Source organism: Carcharodon carcharias, chromosome 3 (genome assembly GCF_017639515.1).
Source record: "Carcharodon carcharias isolate sCarCar2 chromosome 3, sCarCar2.pri, whole genome shotgun sequence".
Lineage (NCBI taxonomy): Eukaryota > Metazoa > Chordata > Chondrichthyes > Lamniformes > Lamnidae > Carcharodon > Carcharodon carcharias.
Window position 1 is genome coordinate 24,912,064 of NC_054469.1, and position 24,143 is coordinate 24,936,206.

The 24,143-nt window shown below is 43.3% G+C and overlaps 2 protein-coding genes across 5 annotated transcripts in view; one reads left to right on the plus strand and one right to left on the minus strand.

Moving 5' to 3' along the window:
• Window positions 1-8,071, minus strand: part of LOC121276166 (Golgi reassembly-stacking protein 1-like) — a 33,280-nt gene extending 25,209 nt beyond the window's left edge. The window contains exons 1-2 of one of the 4 annotated variants that reach the window (XM_041184240.1): window positions 8,053-8,071; window positions 1,309-1,389 (exon numbers count right to left, since the gene is read on the minus strand). Coding sequence is in view for 1 of the 4 variants with exons in the window: in XM_041184237.1 (XP_041040171.1) it covers window positions 1,309-1,389; window positions 7,545-7,592 (129 nt within the window). In the remaining 3 variants the exon portion in view is untranslated. Of the gene's footprint in view, window positions 1-1,308; window positions 1,390-2,817; window positions 2,839-6,195; window positions 6,243-7,544; window positions 7,676-8,052 lie in introns of those variants that run through there. The other 3 variants (XM_041184237.1, XM_041184238.1, XM_041184239.1) reach the window with 3 other exon arrangements.
• LOC121275977 (tetratricopeptide repeat protein 21B-like) overlaps window positions 4,022-24,143 on the plus strand; it is a 117,680-nt gene continuing 97,558 nt past the window's right edge. Inside the window, exons 1-4 of the mRNA XM_041183921.1 lie at window positions 4,022-4,102; window positions 8,471-8,527; window positions 11,055-11,184; window positions 20,591-20,701. Coding sequence (XP_041039855.1) covers window positions 8,501-8,527; window positions 11,055-11,184; window positions 20,591-20,701 — 268 coding nt within the window. The 5' untranslated portion in view covers window positions 4,022-4,102; window positions 8,471-8,500. The remainder of the gene's footprint in view (window positions 4,103-8,470; window positions 8,528-11,054; window positions 11,185-20,590; window positions 20,702-24,143) is intronic.

The window sequence follows — 24,143 nt, forward strand, 5'->3', positions numbered from 1 at the left end:
TTCAACTGTAAATTTCAAAAAGGGATTGAATAAATACTTGAAGAGGAAAGATTTGGAGGGCAACAAGGAAAAAGCAAGAGAGCAGTGCTAACTGGATAGCTCTTTCAAACAGGTGGCACAGGCACCATGGGCCATGTGAGCTCCTCTTGTTCTGTATTATTCTATTATTAGATACCAGGTAGAACACTAAAACATCGTCACTCTACAGTGCTACAAGGCTGATTCTCAGCCTTGTGAGATCTCAGTTACAAGGAAAGACTGTAAATACTTTGGTTCTTCTGGCTCCATAGGATAAGTCCCAAGAAGTTATCTGATAGAGGTATACAAGAGTGAGAGAGCTCTATGGAAAAGATTAATCCAGAAAATTTACCTCAAATTAAATTGAGAGCAGGACAAAGGATCATAGACGATATTCCCTTTAAATTCTGTTCACTGCATGTGACTGGCTTGTTGCACTGTGTGGTCCCTTTAAGATTGACACAGTTATCTTTAAGGGAACAATCCTGTGCCCTGTGCGGCACATTACAGATTGCTACACAGCTTTGCACTCACATATAGGTTTAAATGTGTAACAGCCAACGACAGGACTAATTTCAAAAAGCTCGTCAAAAAACGTGAGTTACAATTATGAGAATCCAGGAATTATTCAAGAACCAACTGGAGTTTGGAACAGGGTGCTTTTAGGGTCACTGGATGCATGGGCTGAATAGACCCCCTCATCAGTAATTACCTGATGATCTTATGAAAAGGCCATAATTCAAAGCCTTCCTGCCTGCATGAAGGTGCTCTCTCTCAAAAAAAAGTAATTTTTCTTTGTAAGGTACAGTACCCACATTTTACCACAACTGTTCTGCAATTTAAAAAAAAAGTATTTCATGGGATGTGGGTGTTGTGGGAAAGACCAGCACTTATCATAGCAGCGGCACAATGTACCAAAGGTAGTGACTTATTATCAAAGGAAACCTTCCACAACAGTGTCACTGGTAAGGTTGGATGCCTAAAATGTTCATGCTATGTTCACTTGAACACTCAAGAGTCGAATTATAGATTTTTTTCTGCCCAAACACAGGTTGTGTCTGGAGACACCACTTTGATGCACAGAATAGTTGATGATCACTGACAATGGTGGTAGGAACAACATAGTGCAAAACGTTAAAAGTATCACCGCAGAATCATATCGGGTAACATAAAAGCATTAGCTAAAGTGCAACTTATCCAATATCCAGCAATTGTATCTGTTTTAAAAGCCTCTGGTAAACCCAAAATTAATTAAAACATATCTGTATCTCTTACACAAGCAAGACTTACCAGCCTAGTATTTCCTATGGCAAGGATGAAGTCAAAGAATGGCTCCAAGCCTGCAATTTGGGCTGGGGAGTTATCTTGTATCTGCAACAAAAAAGGTAAAAGCATAAAATACCACATCGAAACTTGAATTCCATATTTTAACCTGAGACCAGCTGTAATGTAGATCAGGCCATTTCAGCATGGTTTTCCCTATTGTTGTAAATTTCAGGCCTCTTTTTAAAAACTCATTACCAGATAATTGGGTGTCACTGGCAAGGCAGGAATTTTTTGCCCATCCCTAGTTACCCGCCATATAACTTAACCAGGTTCAAAACAACTCGTTCATCCGTGAGCAGGCCTCACATTCCCTGGTTCAAAACTCACCTGTATGCCTGATTATTTGGTCAGTGTCATAATCCTAATGTAGCAATGAAACCTCTAGCTCATGGCATTGAAAAAACACCCTCTACCACTAACGCACAAACAATAAGAGACAGGAAAAATGTCTCTGTTCGATCCAACCTCCATAAAGGTGATACCTTGTGCATTATAATTTACACATTACTTAATCTGCCCAAAACCATGTAATAAGACCATAAGACATAGGAGCAGAAATTAGGCCATTCGGTCCATCGAGTCTGCTCCGCCATTCAATCATGGCTGATATGTTTCTCAACCCCATTCTCCCGCCTTCTCTCCTGGGAGAGGTGATTCTCACTCCCAATTTCAGCAGCTCTGTCGAGGGGTGAGGTGGGGGGGAAGTGTGCTTCTGATTTCCACTACCTTTTATGTCAAGAAGTGCTTCCAGACATCACCCCTGAACGGCCTAGCTCTATTTTTAAGGATAAGCCCCCTTGTTCTGGCCTCCTCCAACAGAGAAAATAGCTTCTCTCTATCTATCCTATCAACCCCTTTCATCATCATAAACACCTCAATTCGATCACCCCTTAATCTTCTATTCACTACAGATTACAAGCAGACTTTCTTCATAATTTAATCATTTTAGCCCTGGTATAATTCTGGTGAATCTAGATTGCACTCCATTCAAGGCCAATATATCCTTCCTGAGCATTGGTACCCAGAACTGAATACTGCTGACGCTGGAAATCTGAAACAAAAACAAAAATTGCTGGAAAAACTAGCAGGTCTGACAGCATCTGTGGAGAGAAAGACAGAGTTAACGTTTCGAGTCCGTATGACTCTTCTTCAGAGCTGAAGAGAAATAGAAACGTGGTGAAATATAAGCAGGTTGAACGGAGGGGAACAGGTAGAGCTGGATAGAGGGCCAGTGATAGGTGGAGGCAAAGGAAAGATTGCCAAAGGTGTCATAAACAAAAGGTCAAAGGGGTGTTGACGGTGGTGATATTAGCTAAAGGATGTGCTAATGGTGATATTAAGGGTAGAAAGCAGGATGAGCAAGTGACAGATGGCCCTATTATTTTTTTATTATACATTTTTAAATATATTTTTCTTTTCCCACCAATTTCTATTATTTTTAAAATTTATTTCCATTCATTGTTTTATACCCACCTTTTAGCCTCTATCAATCCCCTCCCCCCAAGTTGAGAGTATTCCATCACACTCCTGACTTGTGCATTGTAGATGGTGGACAGGCTTTGGGGAATCAGGAGGTAAATTCCCAGCTTCTAATCTCTTGTAGCCACAGTATTTATATGGCAAAAATCAAGGCCTAGTCATATGCATGTTCCAGGCACAGCGCTTCCTAATACTGGACCAAGAACAGCAGAGGACGAGTTATCTGATCCTGACCCAAGGCTGGAACCGTTACAGGGCACATATGAAACCTAAATCCTCCCAGGCCTACAAACAAGTGAGACCATCAGCTCTGACTCTCCAATTGTGCTTCGCGTTGTCTTTGCCAGTCTCACCTCAAGTCAGCCAAACATGAGCAGCAGCCAAGATGAAAGTTCCTAAAAACACCTACTTCCTGTAGGGCTACACTTCCCTAGGCACTGCTGGTCCATCCTACATTCCAACAGCATTCACATCTCATGTAGTTCGTTTGCCCCTGTGGGACCTCTTGAAAAAAGTGTTATATGAAAGTAGTCCATCTTTTACTATAGGTGACTAGTCTACTGTGTGACCCGAGATAACGAATATTAGCAGGCGATGCAACAACAACTTGCACTTATATAGTTCCTATAATATAATAATGTCCCAAGATGCTTCAAAGGAGTGTTATGAGGCAAACACTGACACCTAGCCGCATATACAGATAGGAGGACAGAAAGCCAATAGCTTAATCAAAGAGTTTTAAGCACTGTCTTAAAGAAGCAAAGGGAGGTAAAGAGATTTAAGGAGGGAATTCCAGAACTTAGGACCTTGGCAGCTGAAGACAATGGTGGAGCGATTAAAATTGGGATGCTCAAGAGGCAAGAATTAGAGAAGCACAGATATCTTGGAGGGCTGTGGACCTGGAGGAAACCTCAAGAGTGAGAATTTTAAAAGCGAGGGTTGCTTATGCAGGAACCAACGCAGGTCAGCGAGCATGGGGTGAAGCGTGAACAGGAGTTAGGGCAAGTATGGACGCAGGCAGCAGAGTATGGGTGACATTAAGTTTACAGAGGGTAGAATGTGGGAGGCCAGCCAGTGGGAGGAGTGTGTGGGAACAATCCAGTCTGGAGGTAACAAAGGCACGGCTGAAGGTTTTGGCAGATGAGCTGCAGCAGGGACAAAGTTACAGAGCTGAAAATAGGCAGTCCTCGTGTGGTCGGAAGCTCATCTCAAGGTCAAACATGACACTGCGGCTACAGCTGTGGAAAGTCACTAACCGAGCATAGCCCTGGACTCCAGAGTGAGTGTGTGCGCGTGTGTGTGTGCGCGCGCGCACAGGTTGCAGAGTCCAAGCAGAGTCAGGAGCGGGAACCCCGCCTTATTTCCTCTTTCATCCAAAGTTTGGAAATTACTAAGACTACACAATGCCCACCCTTGGTTCATCTCAAAATGGGGTGAAGCAAAGTCCGATTGGACAGGAGAAAAATCTGGAACCTTCTTGGTCTCCATCTCCACACTGCTTATTCCATTTTGACTACAGACACTGGAGTTACTGGCAGTCACAGGCAGCTGGGCACCAGTGTTGCTCCAAAGTGATGCAGATGCCTGCCTGTTTATGTAAATGAGGTCTCCACCCACTGACCCCCTGAAACTCTGGTCTGGGCAGAGGATGTGAGCCGAGGGCAGTGTTCTCAATTTTGTGTCAGCTGTGGCTCAACCAATAGCTCCCGCACCTCTTGGTCTCAAGGTTCTGGGTTCAAGCCCCTACTCCAGGGCTCGAGCACAAAAATCAAGGCTGACACCCCAGTACAGTACTGCACTGCACTGCCGGTCAGAGGTGCCATCTTTCGTTTGAGATGTGGATGTAAAAGATCCCATGGCCCGATTTCAAAGAAGAGCAGGGGAGTTATCCAGGTGTCCCAGCCAATATTTATTTCACACATAAAAAACAAATTATCTGGTCATTATCACATTGCTGTTTGCGGGAGTTTGCTGCACATAAATTGGCTGCATTTCCTACATTACAACGGTTACTATAATTTAAAATTACTTCATTGGCTGTAAAGTACTTTGAGACATCCTGTGGTAGCTATATAAATGCAAGTTTTTCTTTTGTTTTACTTAACATCCAGCTAGGACACTAGTTACACTTTTAAAAGTACACGACTGGTTTTGATTTGATTAGACAGCAAGTTTAAACCTTAAATCATTTCTTAGGCTGTATCAATACTTCAGCCCTGGGGTACACCACTGACAGCTCTCTCCACTCCCAGCAAAACTCTTTTACTAACTTTGCTCCCTATAAGACCATAAGACATAGGAGCAGAAGTAGGCCATTTGACCCATCGGGTCTGCTCTGCCATTCAATCAGATCATGGCTGACCTGATAATCCTCAACTCCACTTTCCTGCCTTTTCCCCATAACCCTTGATTTCCTTGCTGATCCCAGCCTCTACAGTCCTCTGCGGTAAAGAATTCCACAGATTAACTACCCTCAGAAGAAATTCCTCCTCATCTCTGTTTTAAATGGGTGCCCCCTCACTCTGAGATTATGCCCTCTGGTCCTAGACTCTCCCACAAGGGGAAACAACCTCTCAGCATCTACCCAGTCAAGCCCCCTAAGAATCCTATATGTTTCAATAAGGTCGCCTCTCATTCTTCTAAATTCCAATGAGTACAGGCCCAACCTACTCAATCTCTCTTCATAAGAAAATCCCTCCATACCCGGGATCAACCTAGTGAACCTTCTCTGGACTGCCTCCAATGCCAGCATATCTTTCCTTAGATAGGGGACTAAAACTGTTCACAGTATTCCAGGTGTGGTCTAACTAGTGCCTTGTATAGTTTTAGCAAGACTTCCCTATTTTTATATTCCATTCCCTTTGAAACAAAGGCCAACATTCCATTTGCCTTAACAAAAATAAAAGTACCTGGAAAAACTCAGCAGGTCTGACAGCATCTGCGGAGAGGAACACAGTTAACATTTTGAGTCTGTACGACTCTTGAATAGAACTAAGGAAAAATAGAAAAGAGGTGAAATGATTTAAGGGGGGAGGTGGGACAAGTAGAGCTGGATAGAGGGCCAGTGATAGATAATACCACCACCTTCAACAACTCTTTGTCCTTTTGTCTATGACATCTTTTGGCTATATCCACCTAAGGAATGTGCTAATAGGTGACATTAAGGATAGAAAGCAGGATGAGCAAGGTACAGATAACCCTAGTGGGGGTGGGAAGGGATTGAAATAGGCTAAAAGTAGAGATAAAATAATGGATGGAAATACATTTAAAAATAATGGAAATAGGTGGGGAAAGAAAAATCTATATAAATTATTGGAAAAGAGGGGGATTGGAAAGGGGGTGGGGATGGGGGAGAGAGTTCATTTGCCTTACCGCTTATCTGCTGAACTTGTATGTTAGCTTTTTGAGATTCATGCACAAGGGCTCCCAAATCCTTCTGTGCTGCAGCCTTCTTCATTGAAATAATATTCAGCTTCTCTATTCTTCCTGCCAAAGTGCATAACCTCACATTTTCCTACATGACATTCCATCTGCCAAGTTTTTGCCCACTCACTTAACCTGTCTACATCCCTCTGTAGACACTTTGTGTCATCCTCACCACTTGCCTTCCCACCTATTTTTGCGTCATCCGCAAACTTGACGATAGTACATTCACTTCCCTCATCCAAGTCATTAATATATATTGTGAATAAATGCGGCCCCAGCACTGATCCCTGTGGCACTCCACTAGTTACGCCAATTTTCTATCCATAATGCTTTATTCCAGTGTAAAACATATGCCTGAATTTTTCCAACACGCCTCGTGACTCACCTCTTCTTGCGTACCGGTTGCTTCCTGAAAGCCACAAATACACCAGCTACTGCACTGCACCTATCTGGCGCCACAAACCTCAATCATGTTTGTCAAACACAACCTTTAAGAAATTGATGCCTCAATGAACCTATATAGCTCCAAATGCCCACTAACTTCACCTTGAATTACGGACTATGATATATCACACACCACTTCAGTAGGACTAACTTCTCAATGTTTACCTTTGCTTTCTTTAACAAAGGTGCCACATCAGCAGAACCCCCAGACTCCAGTACTGGGAGTTTGTGGATATTTCACAAGTTTTCAAAAGCTATCAAGCACGAAAGATCCTCCCAAACTCATTTAAAACTGACTTAATTTCATATTGTCTTTTAAAAAAAAATCCTTAATTTAATTAAAGCTAAAAAGCTAATCAACAAGCAGCAAAGCATGAATTAGTCTGCAGCTGCCAGGTCCAGTGGGTTGGTCTGGGGGGGGGGGGGGGGGGGTGGGATCTTTTGTATCTCAAAGTTTTACTATTTTTAGGCTTTTAATGAATTTGATTTTGGAGAGGGGGGGGGAATTCATTAAAGAAAAGCTTTAAAGCAGCTGAAGCAATAACATGTGAAAAATGAAACAACTTTCTGCAATGTTCAGCACTGAGAGGACAGGTTGCGAATGTCTCGATGTTTCTGTCACTTGCTGACAGCAGCGAGACCCACCTGGAAACGGCTCAGTCCCTGCTGCCCGGCCCTAGGCCCCAAGACCCTGGGTGGCCCCCCCGCCCCTCCCCCGGGAGAGTGACCAGCGGCCTCCACTCACACAGGGAGCAGCAGGACCGAGTGATTTACCGGGAGCCCCGCAAGCTGACACACGCCCCCCCGCCCCCGGTATCGCCCCGGCCCCCCCGCCCTCAGCCTCTACCCACCCCGTACACATGGTAACCCTCGTTGCCGCTGCTCTGGGAGCCTCCCATCCTCAGGCTCGGTTTCCCGCCGGCTCGGTATTGCTCACTTCGCTCCGACCCCCTACTTTTCGTCTCGACCGAAGCCCGACTCCGGCCACATCGCCCCCTCCCGCCCGACTCCGGCCACATCGCCCCCCTCCCGCCCGACTCCTGCCACATCGCCTCCTCCCGCCCGACTCCGGCCACGTCGCTCCCCTCCCGCCCGACTCCGGCAACGGCGCCCCCTCCCGCCCGACTCCGGCAACGGCGCCCCCTCCCGCCCGACTCCGGCAACGGCGCCCCCTCCCGCCCGACTCCGGAAACGACGCCCCCTCCCGCCCGACTCCGGAAACGGCGCCCCCTCCCGCCCGACTCCGGCCACGTCGCCCCCTCCCGCCCGACTCCTGCCACATCGCCTCCTCCCGCCCGACTCCGGCCACGTCGCTCCCCTTCCCTCCCGCCCGACTCCGGCCACGTCGCCCCCTCCCACCTCCAAAGTTGGTCAGTTTGTAAAGTTTTCAAGACGACAAGCTCTGCCGATAGGCCAATCATTCCCCCTGCTCTCTGTCTTGACGCTCTGCTTTCGGGCCAATCAGATCCCCCTCGCTTTCCAACGCTCTGCTGTCGGCCAATCATTCAGCCCCCTCTCTGTCCACCGCCCTGTCCGTTGACCAATGAGCGACGCGGCCCCCCGCGTCCTGTTGTGTAGCAACAAAGCAGCTGATTAGCAACAGAGAGAAGCGGCCGGTTGTCCAGCGGATCACAGGCAAGGGGCAGTCTCTTGGGCCTTGCTCTATAACATGGTTTTTAATTCACCCAATTACTGTAACCTTTTCTGTTTTATAATAGTCTTAGTCACAGTCACAGTCTATTATTATTTCTTTTTCCTTTTGTTTTTCTAACGACAGAATTTGTAGAGGCAAACTCTCAGCTGAAGCATGGCTGACCACCAGTCCATCACTTTGGTATGTTGTAAAGTGAAGAATAATAGGTTGATTCTGTTCCACCTGCACGGTCCAGACTCGACGGGCCGAAGGGCCTCTTCTGCACTGTGTGAGTCTGTGGTATGGTTAGAAGCGTGAACACTTGGTGAAGAGCCAAGTTCAACTTTTCTGACCAGATTATGCTGATTATTTTCAAAGTGTACTGACCCATTCATCAACTCTCTTTCTTAACAATTCCTTTACGGTTACTGAATCCACTCAAAAATACCATCCCTTGGCCATGTGTGTTTCTATAGTTCTCCGCAACATTTCAGAGACTGTTTTCCACAATTGATGCATATATTCTCAAACTAGTTACCTTGGCTGTAATTATTGATTTAGAATCATAGAGGCTGTGGCACCGAAAGACCTGGAAAAAACTCAGCAGGTCTGGCAAAATCGGCGGAGAAGGAAAGAGTTGACGTTTCGAGTCCTCATGACCCTTCAACAGAAGGGTCTGTCGAAGGGTCATGAGGACTCGAAACGTCAACTCTTTTCTTCTCCGCCGATGCTGCCAGACCTGCTGAGTTTTTCCAGGTAATTCTGTTTTTGTTTTGGATTTCCAGCATCTGCAGTTTTTTGTTTTTATGGCACAGAAAGAGGCCATTTGGCTTATCGTGCCTGTATCTGTACTAGCTCCTCGAGTGGAGCTATCTAATCATTTGAATTTTCCTGCTCTTTTGCTATAACCTGGAAAATCATGGAGTTATAATTTCTTCTGGGATTTTATCTCACAGAATTAACTTGTTTTAAAATCATAGAATCAGACAGCACAGGAGACCATTCAGCCCACCCTGCCTATGCTGGCTTTTTGTTTAAATTGCTTTCTTTTAAAGAAAATGCCCCTGAACAAGTGACCATTATACATGTATACCTGTTTCGAGTTTCATTCTCTAGGAGCATTTAGTTTCTCCCTAATAATTCTTTTTTTGCTGAACTCGCATTAATTATGCCTAAACATGTGTAATTTCCCCTTCTCTCTCTTGCTGGTCTTTTGTGCTGCAACAAGACAGCAGAACACCCTGGAAACTCATAGCATCATACAAGCACAGAAGGAGGCTATTCAGCCCATCATACCCATGCCAGCTCTTTGAAAGAGCAATCCAATTAGTTCTATTCTCCAGCTCTTTGCAATGCCGATTTTATCCTTTTCAAATGTTTATCTAAATCCCTTTTGAAAATTGCTATTGTATCTGCTCCCACCGCTTTTACGGGGAGTGCAATCCAATTCATAACAACACAATGCAATTAAAAAAACCCTCCTCTTCTCATTTCACTGGTTCTTTTCATAAGTTTCTTAAAATAATTGAGGAACTTTGGGGGAAAGGAAATGAAATTGTAAATTCTGAATACAGTACGTTCCCATTGGTGGAAGGATCGAGTACCTGAGTGCACAGGTTTAAGGTAACTGGCACAAGAAGCAATGGCGACTTGGGGGGGTGGGGGTGGGGAGACTTTTTCACGCAGCAAGTGGTTAAGATCTGGAATGCGCTGCCCGAGAGTGTGGTGGAGGTAGGTTCAATCAAGGCATTCAAGAGGGAATTGAATTATTATCCGAAAGAGAAGAATGTGCAGGGCTATGGGGAGAAGGCAAAGGAGTGGCACTAGGTGAATTGTTCCTTCGGAGAGACAGCACATTCCTGACAGACTGAATGATCTTCTAGAGTGAATGCCAAAACAGATAATGTCACCAATTTTGGGAGCCAAGGTAAAGTGATCCATTAACTTCAGTCCAAACTTCACTTTTCTTAACTAAAGATTTAAGGTAAGGGGCAGGAGGTTTAGAGGGGATGTGAGGAAGAATTTTTTCACCCGGAGGGTGGTAGGAATCTGGAACTCACTACCTGAAAGGGTGGTAGAGGCAGAAACCCTCACAACATTTAAGAAGTATTTGAATGTGTACTTGCAATGCCATGGCATACAAGGTTATGATCTTAATGCCGGAAAATGGGATTAGAATAGTTAGGTACTTAATTTGACTGGTGCAAACCCGATGGGCCGAAGGGTCTTTTTCTGTGCTGTAGACCTCTATGACTCTATAATAAGTTTGCACCTGCACTGAGAGGGAAATTATTTTCTCTCTAATAATGTTTGCTTTTTAGGTTAAAGCTGCAATGCTGATGTTGCAAAATAAATATAACCGCCCTTTCTAGCTCCTTTTTGAGCTAAAATATGTAGAACACCGCTACCATGTGGAGTGGTTGAGACAAATCGCCTGGATGGATTGAAGGGGGAGTTAGTCAAACACATGAAGAAGAAAGAATTTGCTGATAAGGTGAGATGTGGTAGCATGGAAGGAAGCTCCTGTGGAGCCTAAGCACCAGCATAGACCAGTTGGGACCGAATGGCTTGTTTCTGTGCTGTAAATCCTATGTGATACACATGGAGAGAGTGTTCTTTCAGAGCAATCCACTGGGAAATATGTCACAGACTGTATAACATCCTGTGTGCTTTTGCACTCTTCATGTTCATAACTTTTTTGTCATTTTTTTTTTCGCTTTGATTTCAGGCATCAGTAGCTTACTACTGTCAAGAAAAATATTTCCACCACGTATTGAACACTGCTAATGAAGGGCTGATGATGTGCTGCAACAAGCCTGTGCTGATTTTCTTCAAAGCTTTCGCAAATTTAATGGAAGGTTGAAAAAAATATATATACCCTTCTAAGAAGGCACCCTGGGCTTTGAGATCTTGTGGGCAGATCATTCATCTTTAGCGCTTGGGCCTAAAGCGTTTCCCGTAAAGAGCGTGTAGAGGAAAGTTGTGCCAAGAAGATCAGGCACCCTTAACAGAGTCTGCCTAATTGTTCTGTCCATGGATTTAAACATGCAGAGAGTTGGGTGATTCTCCTTTCTGGACCTGTGATCATTCTGTGTTCGGTTTTCCTCCATGCATTTCATCCGAATGATAGTTTGTGGCCAATCAGGCAGTGGTCTCTTACAACAGTGACTGCACTTCATAGGAACTTCATTGTCTGTAAAACCCCGAGGTTGCAAAAACTGCTACATAAATGCAAGTTTTTCTTGCTTTTTTGGTACTTGGCTGTATAATTGGAAAAGTGCTCCCTTCTGTAGCAACTAAGCATCTAAGAAGTAAATAAAGTGCATAACCCTCAAACTTTAGTATTGGCTTCAAATAGGCATCGCCCTCCAGCAGCACAACAGAGTCCAGGAGCTCACTATGTGAGTAATTTGGCAATGAAGTTGGCATATGTTCCAGGATTCAACATGCTACTGAAAAAAAAGCAGGCTTGCATTTATATAGAGCCTTGCATAACCTCAGTACATCCCCATAACTTACAGCCAATGCTGTACTTTGGAAGTGGGATCTTGTGATCTTATGTACTCAACGTAATGTAGGAAATGCCTCATCTCTTCACCTGCTTGCTGAGGCCTTCCATGTTTTTCATTGACCTTCATTGATCAACACTTATGAAATGCTGATCTATGATTCTTCGCATGGATTTATTTTCTGCTGTATTTTATCCTTTCTAACTTCAAAACCTATCCCCAACATCTACCACTCTATTTTTTGGGGTGCCATATTTTTTGACTTCACCTTTCCAGGGAGCAGTCTTACCTGACAAGAGTGCATTTGGGCTTGGACCAAGCGTTTATCCAGCCCCTTGAATAAAGAAGTTAAGAACTTGCATTTATCGAGTGCCTCTCACAACCTCAGGCCAACCCAAAGCACAGCCAATTAATTTCTTTTGATGTAGTCACTGTTGTACTGTAGCAATAGGTGATTTTTGTGCCACAGGGATTACAGCATGGGGGCTCGTCCCAGATAATAGGAATAAATTCAATTTGAAAGACTGAAGAGGAAGAAGGGCAACTTTATCTTCCGGATAAATTAGGATCGAGCAAGTTGAATTAATGGAAGGCAACAAATCAAATAATATGGCTTGAATTCACAAATAAACAAACGGGTGGATTAACAATGGGTTAACTGCAAATCCCACTTTCAAATCCCTAGGTGGCATTAGGATGATGACCATACATTGCGCTAAATTTTACTTGAGTGGGGGATTGTGCCATGTGCACCTTTATGCTTTTTCCTGCACCCTTCAGCTTTTGCACCAGAATTTGTTGGAAGTGCAAGGTGATGATGATGCATTGAGGCATCTTGGAGCTGAGTGAACAATAGGACCAACAATCAATCTTAATAAATGGGATTTAAGGATTTAGAAAGAAACAGAGGAACAACAAAAAAAAAGTTAATTAGATTCAGTGTAAGAAGTGGACTAAAGAGAGGGTAAAATAATCTTAAGAGAGAGAGACAGAAAAGAAAATTAGGAAGAAATTGACACGTTGCAATCTCTAACAATGATTTACTACAAGCAGGAATGAGTTTGAATAGTTTAGATCTGAGCCAAAATGTTTGATCAGCATTACATTAGCAATTATCACATCGGCTAAAATATACTCAACACGATTAATCATAGAATTGTAGCATAATTTTGGCACAGAAGAAGGACATTTGGCCCATCATGTCCTTGCTGGCTGAAAAAAAAGTTATCCAGCCTAATCCCACTTTCCAGTTCATTTCAAGTGGCTATCCAAGTATTTTTTAAATGCAATGAGGATTTCTGCCTCTCTCATCTTTTCAGACATCTACATACCCCCGGGTGAAAAACTTGCTCCTCAACACCCCACTCCCCCTTCTAATCTTTTGACCTGTTACTTTAAATCTATGCCCCTTGGTTGGTCTCTCTGCTAAGGGAAATAGGCCTTTCCTATCCACTCTATCTAGGCACCTCATAATTTTGTACACCTCAATCTCCCCTCAGCCTCCTATGTTGCAAAGAAAATAAACGCAGTTTATCCAACATTTTCTCATAGTTAAACTGTTCCAGTCCTGGCAACATTGTCATAAATTTTCTCTGTGCCTTCTTCAGTGTGATCACATCCATCTTGTAATGTGGTGATCAGAATTGTGTGCATTATTCTAGTTGTGGCCTAGATTAGGCAGTTCTAGTATAACCTTCCCGCCCTTACATTCTATGTTTTGGCTAATAGAAAACCACCCCCAAATGTGTTTTTAACCACCTTATGTATCTGTCCTGCTATCTTCAGGGATCTGTGGACGTGCACACCAAAGTTCTTCTGCTACTATTTATTGTGTATTCCCTTGGCTTATTTGCCCTCATCACCTCACACTTCTCTGGAATGAGCTCCATTTACCACTTTTCCGCCCACCTGACCAATCCATTGCTATCTTCCAGTAATCTGCAGTTTTTTTTTGTCACGTTCAACCACGGGCAATTTTGTGTATCATCGGCAAAGTTCTTAATCCAGCTAAGTTTTAACCATTGATTTAACTACAACAAGCAAGGAATCTAGCACTGTGCCCTTTGGAAACCCACTTGAAACAGCACTGCAGTCACAAAAATACCCATCGACCATTATGCTTTGTTTCCTGCTGATGAGTCAATTCTGGATCAAACTTGTTCTTGGATCCCAACACGGGCTTTTACTTTTCTCGCGAGTCTGCCATGTGGATCCTTGTGAAAAGCCGAGTTATGTATGCTACATCCAATTCGACCTTCAGCGACACTCTGTGTTATCTCCTCAAAATATTCAATCAAGTTACTCAGTCACCATCTTCTCTTAAAAAATCCATGCCGCCTGTTCTTGACTAATCCTTCTAAATGATCATTAATACTGTCCCACAGAATTTTTGGAATTTTTTTGCAATAATTTGCTCACCATGAGGTTAGGCTAGCTGGCCTGTAATTACTTGATTTATCCATTCCTCCCTTTTTAAACATAGTACAAGGTTATACCTCCAATCCTCCACCACCACACATGTAGCAAAAGAGTTGAAAAGTGATGCTCAGAGCCTCCACCATTCACTCCCTTGCTTCTCTTAACAGACTAGGATATATTTCATCTGGGCCTGGTGGTTTATCTGATGCTAAATAAGATGCTGAATCCATTAATATTTCCTCTCTCATTATCTGTATCAAATATTTCACACTCCTTAACTACAATGTCTGCATTGTTCCCCTTTTTTGTGAAGACGGTTGCAAAGTATTAATCGAGAACCATACCCACATCTGCCTCCTTACCTCTTGGGTCTCTAACAGGCCCTACTCTTTCCTTATTCTGTTACTATTTATGTATTTATAAAACATTTTTGAGTTTCCTTTGACTTTACTTGCAATATTTTTTGTATGTCCTTTCTTTACATTCCTGATTTCCTTTTTGATTTCACCCCTGTTCTTTCTATTCTTGATTTCTAACATAAGCTTTCCCAGGAATACAAGAAGCAGGAGTAGATCACATGGCCCATCGAGCCTGCTCCGCCATTCAATGTGAATGATCAATATGGATGATCTTGGTCTTCAGCTTCATTTTCTCGACTGTTCCCCAGATCCCTGGATTCCCTGAGACACCAAAAATCTGTCTGTCTAGCCATAAACTTATTCGATGATGCAGCATCCACAACTCTGTCTCTGGGGTAGAGAATTCCAAAGATTCATAACCCTTTGAGTGAAGTACTTTCTCCTCATCTGTCATAAATGATCGGCCCCTTATCCTGAGTCTGTGCCCCCATGTTTTAGATTCCCTGACTAATGGAAACAAACTCTCAGCATCCACCCTATCAAGCCCCTTCAGAATTTTGTAGGTTTCATTGAGAACACCTTTCATTCTTCTAAACTCCAGAGAATATAAGCCCAATTTATGCACCCTTTTCTGCCCTATCTTATCCTGTATGCTCCTTAACATCCGGGGGCTCTAGATTTAAGAACGCCACCGTTTTCCTTTGTGATAACATACCTGTTCTGAACCTTCTTTAATCTTCCCACTGCTCTGACACTGGTTTACCTTCAAGTAACTGGTTCCAATCCACTTTTGCTAAATCACATCTCAACTTAGTCAAAATGGCTTTTCCCCAATTTAAGGCGTTTACTTTTGATCCACCTTTGTCCTTTTCCATAATAACGCTAAATCTAACTGAATTATAATCACTGTCAGGAAAATGCTCTCCCACTGATATCCCTTCCATCTTCCCAGCTTCATTCCTTAAAACTAAGTCCAGAATTGCTCCTTCTCTTTTTGGGCTGGCTACGCGGTAGCTAAATAAAGGGTTCTCCTGAATGCCTTTCTTTTTAAACCTTTTACGTTGATTCTATCCCAGATAATATTGGGACAGTTGAAATCCCCAACTTCACCTACCCTATTGTTTTGCACTTCTCCAAAAATTCAATCAAATTGGTCAGACATGACCTCCCCTTCACCAAACCATGCTGACTGTCCTTGATTAATCCCTGCCTCTCCAATTATAGATTAATTCTGTCCTTCAGAATTCCTTCCAATAGTTTCCCCAGCACTGAGGTTAGACTGACTGGCCAGTAGTTCCCTGGTTTATCCCTTCCTCCCTTCTTGAATAACGGTACCACATTGGCTGTCCTCCAGTCTGGCACCTCTCCTGTGGCCAGAGAGGTATTGAAAATTATTGCCAGCGCCCCTGCTATCTCCACCCTTGCCTCACTCAACAGCCTGGGATATATTTCATCTGGGTCTGGAGATTTATCTACTTTTAAGCATGCCAGACCACTTAGAACCTCCTCCCTTTCTATGCTAATTTCTTTAATTATATCACAGTTCTTCTGCCTGATTTCCATAGCCACGTCATCCCTCTCACTTACAAACACTGACACAAATTATTCATTTAGAATCCTACCTACATCTTCTGGCTCCACACACAAATTACCACTATGGTACTTAATGGGTCCTACTCTTTCCCTAGTTATCCTCTTACTCTTAATAACTTTGGATTTTCCTTTATTTTACTTGCCAATGTTTTTTCATACCCCCTTTTTGCTCTCCTAATTTCCTTTTTAAGTTCCCCCCTACACATTCTGTACTCCTCTATGGCTTCCGCAGTTTTGAGCCCTCGGTATCTGCCATAAGCCTCCCTTTATCTCTTTATCCAATCCTGTATACCCCTCGACATCCAGGTTACCCTGGATTTGTTGGACCCACCCTTTGTCTTTACTGGAATATGTTGGCCCTGTACTCTCCCTATTTCCTTCTTGAATGAGTCCCATTGCTCTGATGCAGATTTACCTAAAAATAGTTGCTCCCAGTCCACTCTGGCCAAATCATATCTGATCTTATTAAAATCAGCCTTCCCCCAATTTAGAACTCTGATTTCTGGCCCATTCTTGTCCTTTTTCATAACAACCTTGAATCTAACAGAGTTATGATCACTGTCTACAAAATGCTCCCCCACTGATATCTCTACCATTTGCCTGGCTTCATTCCCTAAAATTAAGTCCAGGACCGCCCCCTGTCTTGTAGGACCTTCTATGTACTGGCTTAAAAAGCTCTCCTGGATGCATTTTAAGAATTCCACTCCCTCTAAACTTATCACCCTATGACTTAATGTTAATGTTGGGGAAGTTGAAATCCCCCACTCTTACTACCCTATTATTTTTACACTCCTTTGAAATTTGTCTACATATCTGCTCTTCTATTTCTCTCTGACTGTTTGGGGGCCTATAATACACTCCCAGCAATGTGATTGCTCCTTTTTTGCTTTTAAGTTCTAACCATAAGGCTTCACTTGAGGAGCCTTCTAAGATATCATCCCTCCTTACTGCTGTAATTGACTCCTTGATCAATATTTCGATACCCCCTCCTCTTTTACCTCCTTCCCTGGTTCGCCTGAAGACTCTATATCCAGGAATATTAAGCTGCCAATTCTGCCCCTCTCTCAACCATGTCTCTGTGACAGCAAATACATCATATTTCCATGTGTTAATTTGTGCCCTCAACTCATCTGCCTTATTCATCAGACTCCTTGCTTTAAATAAATATCATCCAACCTTGCCAAGCTCCCTTGTGCCTTAACTGGCCTATAATTTCTATGCCTTCCAGACTCACTTGCTCTTCTCTTCTAATTTTGGCTGTGCATCTCCCCCTGCTGAACCTCCTCTCAGGATCCCATCCCCCTGTCAAGTTAGTTTAAACCCTCCCCAGCTGCACTAGCAAACCTCCCCGCAAGGACGTTGGTACCATTCTGTTCCAGGTGCAACCTGTCTGCCTTGTACAGCTCCCACCGCTCCCAAAAACCGTCCCAATGTCCCAGATATCTAAAGCCCTCCCTCCTGCACCATCTCTCCAGCCACACCTTCATCTGGACTAACCTCCTATTTCTGCACTCACTAGCGCATGGCACCTGAAGTAATCCAGTGATTACTACCTTTGAGGTCCTGTTTTTTAATCTGTTTCCTAGCTCCCTAAATTCTGCTTGCAGGACCTCATCCCTCTTTCTACTTATGTCATTGGTACCAATGTGTGCCACAATCTCTGTCTATTTTCCCTCCCCCTTTCGAATGCCTTGCAGCCGTTGAGTGACATCCTTGACCCTGGCATCAGGGAGGCAACATACCATCCTGGAGTCACGTATACAGCTGCAGAAATGCCTGTCTGTTCCCCTTACTATCTTACCACTATTGCTCTTCCCCTCCTTTTCCTCCCCTCTGTGCAGCTGAGCCACTGATGGTGCCACGAGCATGGTTGCAGTCACTCACCGTTTTCCAACACAGTTCTCGAGCGAGATGCACCCTGGGGATTTCCTGACTACCTGCCTGGCACCTTTCTTCTGACTGATGCTCACCCATTCCCTCTCTGTCTGCACTTCTGTAAAGCTGTGGGGTGACCATATCTAAAAATGTGCTATCCACGAAACTCTCAGCCTCGCCGATGCCCCTCAGTGCCTCCAGCTGCTGCTTGAGCCCCAAAACTCAGAGCTCAAGTAGCTGCAGCTGGTTGCACTTCCTGCACACGCGGTTGGTCAGAGCGCAAGGAGTGTTTAGGACTCCCTACATATTTCAGGCGGTACATAACATGGGACTGTGCTGCCCTGCCATGCCTCCAATTGAAAGAAAACCCCACACTTTAAGTTAAATACAGTAAAAAAAAGTTAAATTATTTATGTACTTTAAATAAAAACTAGAACCCTTACCTTTCCTTAGTTTAATCTATTTTAAACTGGAGAAAAAAACTTGAAAAAAACACTTACCCTCTACTCACCAATCAGCTCTCACCTTTGCGTTGACGTCACTTTTTGAAGCTTCCCTGCACTCGTGCTGGTTCTGATCTCTCCGTTGCTCTCTCGCGCTGTCTTGTGACGTCACTCTTGTTATTTTCAACAAGAACTGACAGCAGGACACTCTTCCCAGATTGCTTCACCACGATGCTGACTGGAGGACACTCTTCCCAGACTGCTTCACCATGCTGCTGATTGCAGGACACTCTTCCCAGACTGCTTCACAGTGATATTGACTGCAGGACACTCTTCCCAGCTATCAAACAAGTACTCCTTAATTACTTATATTATGTTCAAAGCAGAGGTTGATAGAATTCTAGACACCAGTAACATCAGGGGATATGGGAACGGTGCAAGATGATGGTTTTGAGGTAGAAGATCAGCCATGATCTAGTTAAATGGCGGAGCAAGCTCAAGGGGCCAAATGGCCTACTCCTGCTCCTATGTTCCTATTGATCAGTATAGAATTTGTGGACTCTCAAGGGACGAATAAACATAATGGGCAATGTAGTGTGGATGTCAAGGGAGAGTAAGACTGGCTCAGCTGTGATGCCCCTTACAGCCAAATAACCTGCTGGCACTCAGTGTCAAGGCAGAGTCGTGAATAACTTGATTGAAATACAAAAAGGCAGCTGATACCTGCCTAACTCTACCAAGCAAGAAGTCAATGCTTTCAGGAAAGGAAGGGTGATTTTAGATGCCTTTAAGGGAAAGCTTAATAAGTACGCAAGGGAGAAAGCAACAGAAGGGCATGCTGATAAACCGAGAATAAGAGGGGTGAGAGATGACTCATGTGGAGCATAAACACTGGCACAGACCAGTTTGATTGAAGGACCTTATCCTGTGCTGTAAAATTCCAATTCCCTTGAGATGGAGGCCAACACTTCGTTAGTTTTTAAAATATTATTTGGTATCAGTGCATTAGCTTTTTAGTGATTTACATACCAGTGTATTACAATCTATTTGCTCTTTCACAGTTTAGTCATGTCTCAGAGAAGTTCATTAAATAGAACCCTTTAACGAAAATTAATCTGAGCAAGCAATTAGTTATGTTCCCGTGCAGTGACTGTTCTTTTGTAGGCGAATATAACAAACAAATGAGTTACAAGACAAGGACCTTGTCTTTAGGTCTTATACAGTAATGGCTGAGCAAGGAATGTTGGCACCAGATGCACTCCCAGTATTTTTTTTTTGATTCATTCATGGAATGTGGGCATCACTGGCTAGGCCAGCATGTATTGCCCATCCCTATTTGCCCTTGTTCAGAGGGTATTTAAGAGTTATTTACTGTGGGCTTAGAGTCACATGTAGGCCAGACCAGGTAAAGACAGCAGATTTCCTTCCCTAAAGAACATTAGTGAACCAGATGGGTTTTTATGACAATCATTTTGTGGTCATCATAGGACTTTTAATTCCAGATTTTTATTCAATTCAAATTTCACCATCTGGCGTGGTGGGATTTGAACCCAGGTCCACCAGAACATTATCTGGGTGTCTGGAATACTAGCCAACTATGCCACCGCCTTACGGGATGTGGGTAATATTGGGAAAGCCAGAATTTGTTACCAATCCCTTATTGCCCTTGAGATGGTGGTAGTGAGCCATTCTTGAACTGCTGTAGTTCACTAGTGTAGCACGTTCAGTGCTGTTGGGGAGGGAGTTCCTGGATTTTGACCAGCCAGTGTTGTGAACTTTAACATCCAATATAATCAATAAAACAGGCAGACGTGGTTTTAGATTTAACATTTTATGCAAAGGGCAGCATCGCTATCAATGTAACACCCCCTCAGTGCTGCATTAGAGTGCCAATCTAAATTACATACATTGTTCTGGGATGTACTGACTTGGAGGCAATGTAAGCCAAGCTTCAACCATGGATGTAGTGTTGGCACAGTTAATGTACTAGAGAGATATGCGTGCTTCAATGAGATGAATGCACTTTCCTCATTCCCTGTACTAAAAGCTGTGCCATTACTTTTACAGGCCATATCCAAGAAACCATCAGACTCCTTGAGACAATCAAGGGCAATCAAAATGTTTCACTGTGCTCAATCATTGCCCTCATTTATGCGCACAGAAAGAGCTCAATAATTGGTAGGTCCTTCAAGAATTATTATGCTTTCAATTAACCCTACCTTCAACTGTTATTAGGATTCACAAGAAATATGAACAGGCACAGAGGAGCTGAAATATTAATTGGATTCACTGCTCAGGTCACGTTCTGAAGAAACGTATATAGTCACCTCTAGGATCCTGTTTAATGGCTTTCAGGCCAACATTTTGCTCTAAGTCCACTACTACGAACATACGAGTTAAGAGCAGGAGTAGGCCATTTGGCCCCGCAAGCCTGTTCCACCATTCAATAAGATCATGGCTGATCTGATTGTGGCCTCAACTCCACTTTCCATCTGCCCCATATAACCTTTGACACTCTTGTTAGTTAAGAATCTATCTACCTTTGCCTTAAAAATATTCATGGACTCTGCCTCCACTGCTCCCCGGGGAAGAGAGTTCCAAAGATACATGATCCTCTGAGATAAAAAAAATCTTCTCATCTCCGTCTTCAATGGGAGACCCCTTATTTTTAAACTGCGTCCCCACTTCTAGCCTTTCCAACAAGGGGGAACATCCTTTCGACATCCATCATGTCGAGTTCCCTCAGGATCTTATATATTTCAATAAGATCTCCTCTCATTCTTTGAAACTCCAATGGATACAGGCCTAGCCAGTTTAACCTTTCCTTGCATGATAACCCCGCATCCCAGATTGTGTAATGAGAAAGGGCTAATTAATAACCTTGCTATAAAGGAGCCTTTGAGAAATAGTGACCATAACATGAAAGAATTTTGCTTTAAGTCTGAATGCGACATAGTTCATTGAAAACAAGGGTCTTAAATCTGAAGAAAGGAAATTATGAAGGATGAGGGGCAAGCTGGCTATGGTGGACTGGGAAAATACACTAAAATATTTGACAGTAGACAGGCAATGTTTAAAGTGTTTAAAGAAATACTGCATAACCTGCAACAGATGTACATTCCTCTAAAGCACAAACACCCAAAGCGAAAGGCAAATCAACTGTGGTTAATGAAATATGCTGAAGATTGCAATAGATCAAAGGAAGTGGCTTAAAAAGATGCCAGAAAAAGTGATAAGCCTGAGGATTGGGAGCAATTTAGAACCCAGCAAAGGAGGATCAAGAAACTGATTGAGAAAGGGAAAAGAGAATATGAATGCAAACCAGCAAGGAAAATAAAGGTGGTCTGTAAAAGCTTCTTTCGGTATGTGAAAAACAAAAGATTAGTTAAGACAAATGTGGGCCCATCACAGGTGGGACAGGAGAATTCAAAGTGGAGAACAGGGAAATAGCAGAGAAACTAAACAATTATTTTGTGTCTGTCTTCACAGAAAAAGACACAGAAAATCTTCCAGAAATACTAGGTGACCAAGGAACTTGTGAAACTGAGGAACTAGAAGAAATTAGTATTAGTAAAGAGGAAGCACTTGAAAAGTTAACTGGATTGAAAGTTGTTAAATCCCCTGGACCAGATGAGCTTCAACCCAGAATGTTGAAGGAGGAGGCTAGCGAGGTTGTGGATGCTTTGGTGGATATCATTCGAAATTCTAAAGATTCTGGAAAGGTTCCTGCGGACTGGAAAGTAGCAAATGTCACCCCACTATTTAAGAAGTGAGGAAGAGGGAGAATGGAGAGCTACTGACCCATTATTTTGACGTCAGTATAGCAAAAATGTTAGAATCTATTATAAAGGATGTGATAACTGGACATTTAGAAAAGAATGGTAAATTGGGCAGAGTTAACATGGATTTATGAAGGGGAAATCATATTTGACAAACTTGTTGGAGTTTTTTGAGGATATTACTTGTAGCATTGATAAAGGAGAACCAGTGGATGTGGTGTACTTGGATTTTCAGAAGGCTTTTGATAAGGTCCCACACAGGAGGTTAGTAAATAATATTAGAGTGCATGGGATTGGGGGAAATATACTAGTATGGATTGAGATTTGGTTAACAGACAGAAAGCAGAGAATAGGAATAAACGGATCATTCTCAGGTTGGCAGGCTGTTACTAGTGGGGTAATGCAAGGGTCAGTTCTAGGTCCACAGCTTTTCACACTCTGTATAAATGATATGGATGTGGGGACCAATTGTAATATTTTCAAATTTGCTGGCAACACCAAACTGGGTGAGAATGTAAGTTGTGAGGAGAATGCGAGGAGGCTTCAAGAGGACTTGGACAGGCTAAGTGAATGGGCTAGAATATGGCAGATGGAATATAATGTGAATAAGTGTGAAGTTATTCACTTTTATAGAAAAAACAGAAAGGCAGAATATTTCGTAAATGGTGAGAGGTTGGGAAGGGCAGGTGTACAAAGGGACCTGGTTGTCCTTGTTCATGAGTCACTAAAAGTTAATATGTAGGTGCAGCAAGTAATTAGGAAGGCGAATGTTATGTTGGCCTTCATCGTGAGGGGAATCGAGTACAGGAGTAAAGATGTCTTGCTGCAGTTGTATAGAATCTTGGTGAGATCTCACCCTGGAGCATTGTGTACAGTTTTGGACTCCTTATCTAAGGAGGGATATATTTGCCACAGAGAGAGTGCATTGGAGGTCACCAGATTAATCCCTGGGTTGGAAGGATTGTCTTATGAGGAGAGATTGAGGAGACTGGGTCTGTATTCCCTAGAGTTTCAAAGAATGAGGGGTGATCTTATTGAAACTTACAGAAGTCTTACAAGGTGTGACAGCATTGATGTAGATAAGATGTTTCCCCTGGCTGATGAGTCTAGAACCAGGGGATACAGTCTCAGAATAAGTGGCAAACCATTTATGAGTGAGATGAGGAGGAATATCTTCACTCAGAGAATGGTGAATCTTTGGAGTTCTCTACCCCAGAGGGTTGTTGAAGCTCAATCATTGAACATGTTCAAGATGAAAATCGATAGATTTCTGGAAACTGATGCCATCAAGGGACATGAAGATAGCATGGGAAAGTGACATTGAGGCAGATGATCAGCCATGATCTAATTGAATGGCAGAGCAGGCTTGATGGGCTTGGAGCAGTTATCTTTCAGGAGTAATTGGATGGCAGTCAGCAACCCAGCTACCATGCTTTTAGAGGCTGTCATTCAAGGAAACCAGGTATGTGGTCACATGGGCCTATGAAAAGTTTTATGACTATGCCATCGGCCTCAAGCACACAATCAAATTGAAAAGGAGCTCACAAAGATGCCTCCTTGGATCCAGAGGTTTCACCTATGACTCATGAGATTTGTCTATGAAACAGCCCATGTCCGTGGGAAAAATCAGAAGAAGACAGATACTCTTTTAAGGGCCACCGTGGGCCTTCCAGCCAAACAGGATGTCAACTTTGTTGCTGAGCTAGTGGACTACTCCCAAACCACTACCAAACACCTGCTGGCAACCACGATCAGGTTCCAACCGATCTGCCAAGAGCAGCTCCACCAGGCCTGCTAATCCATGATGGTAAAAAGTGGTCACTCATCGTAGACCACTTCTT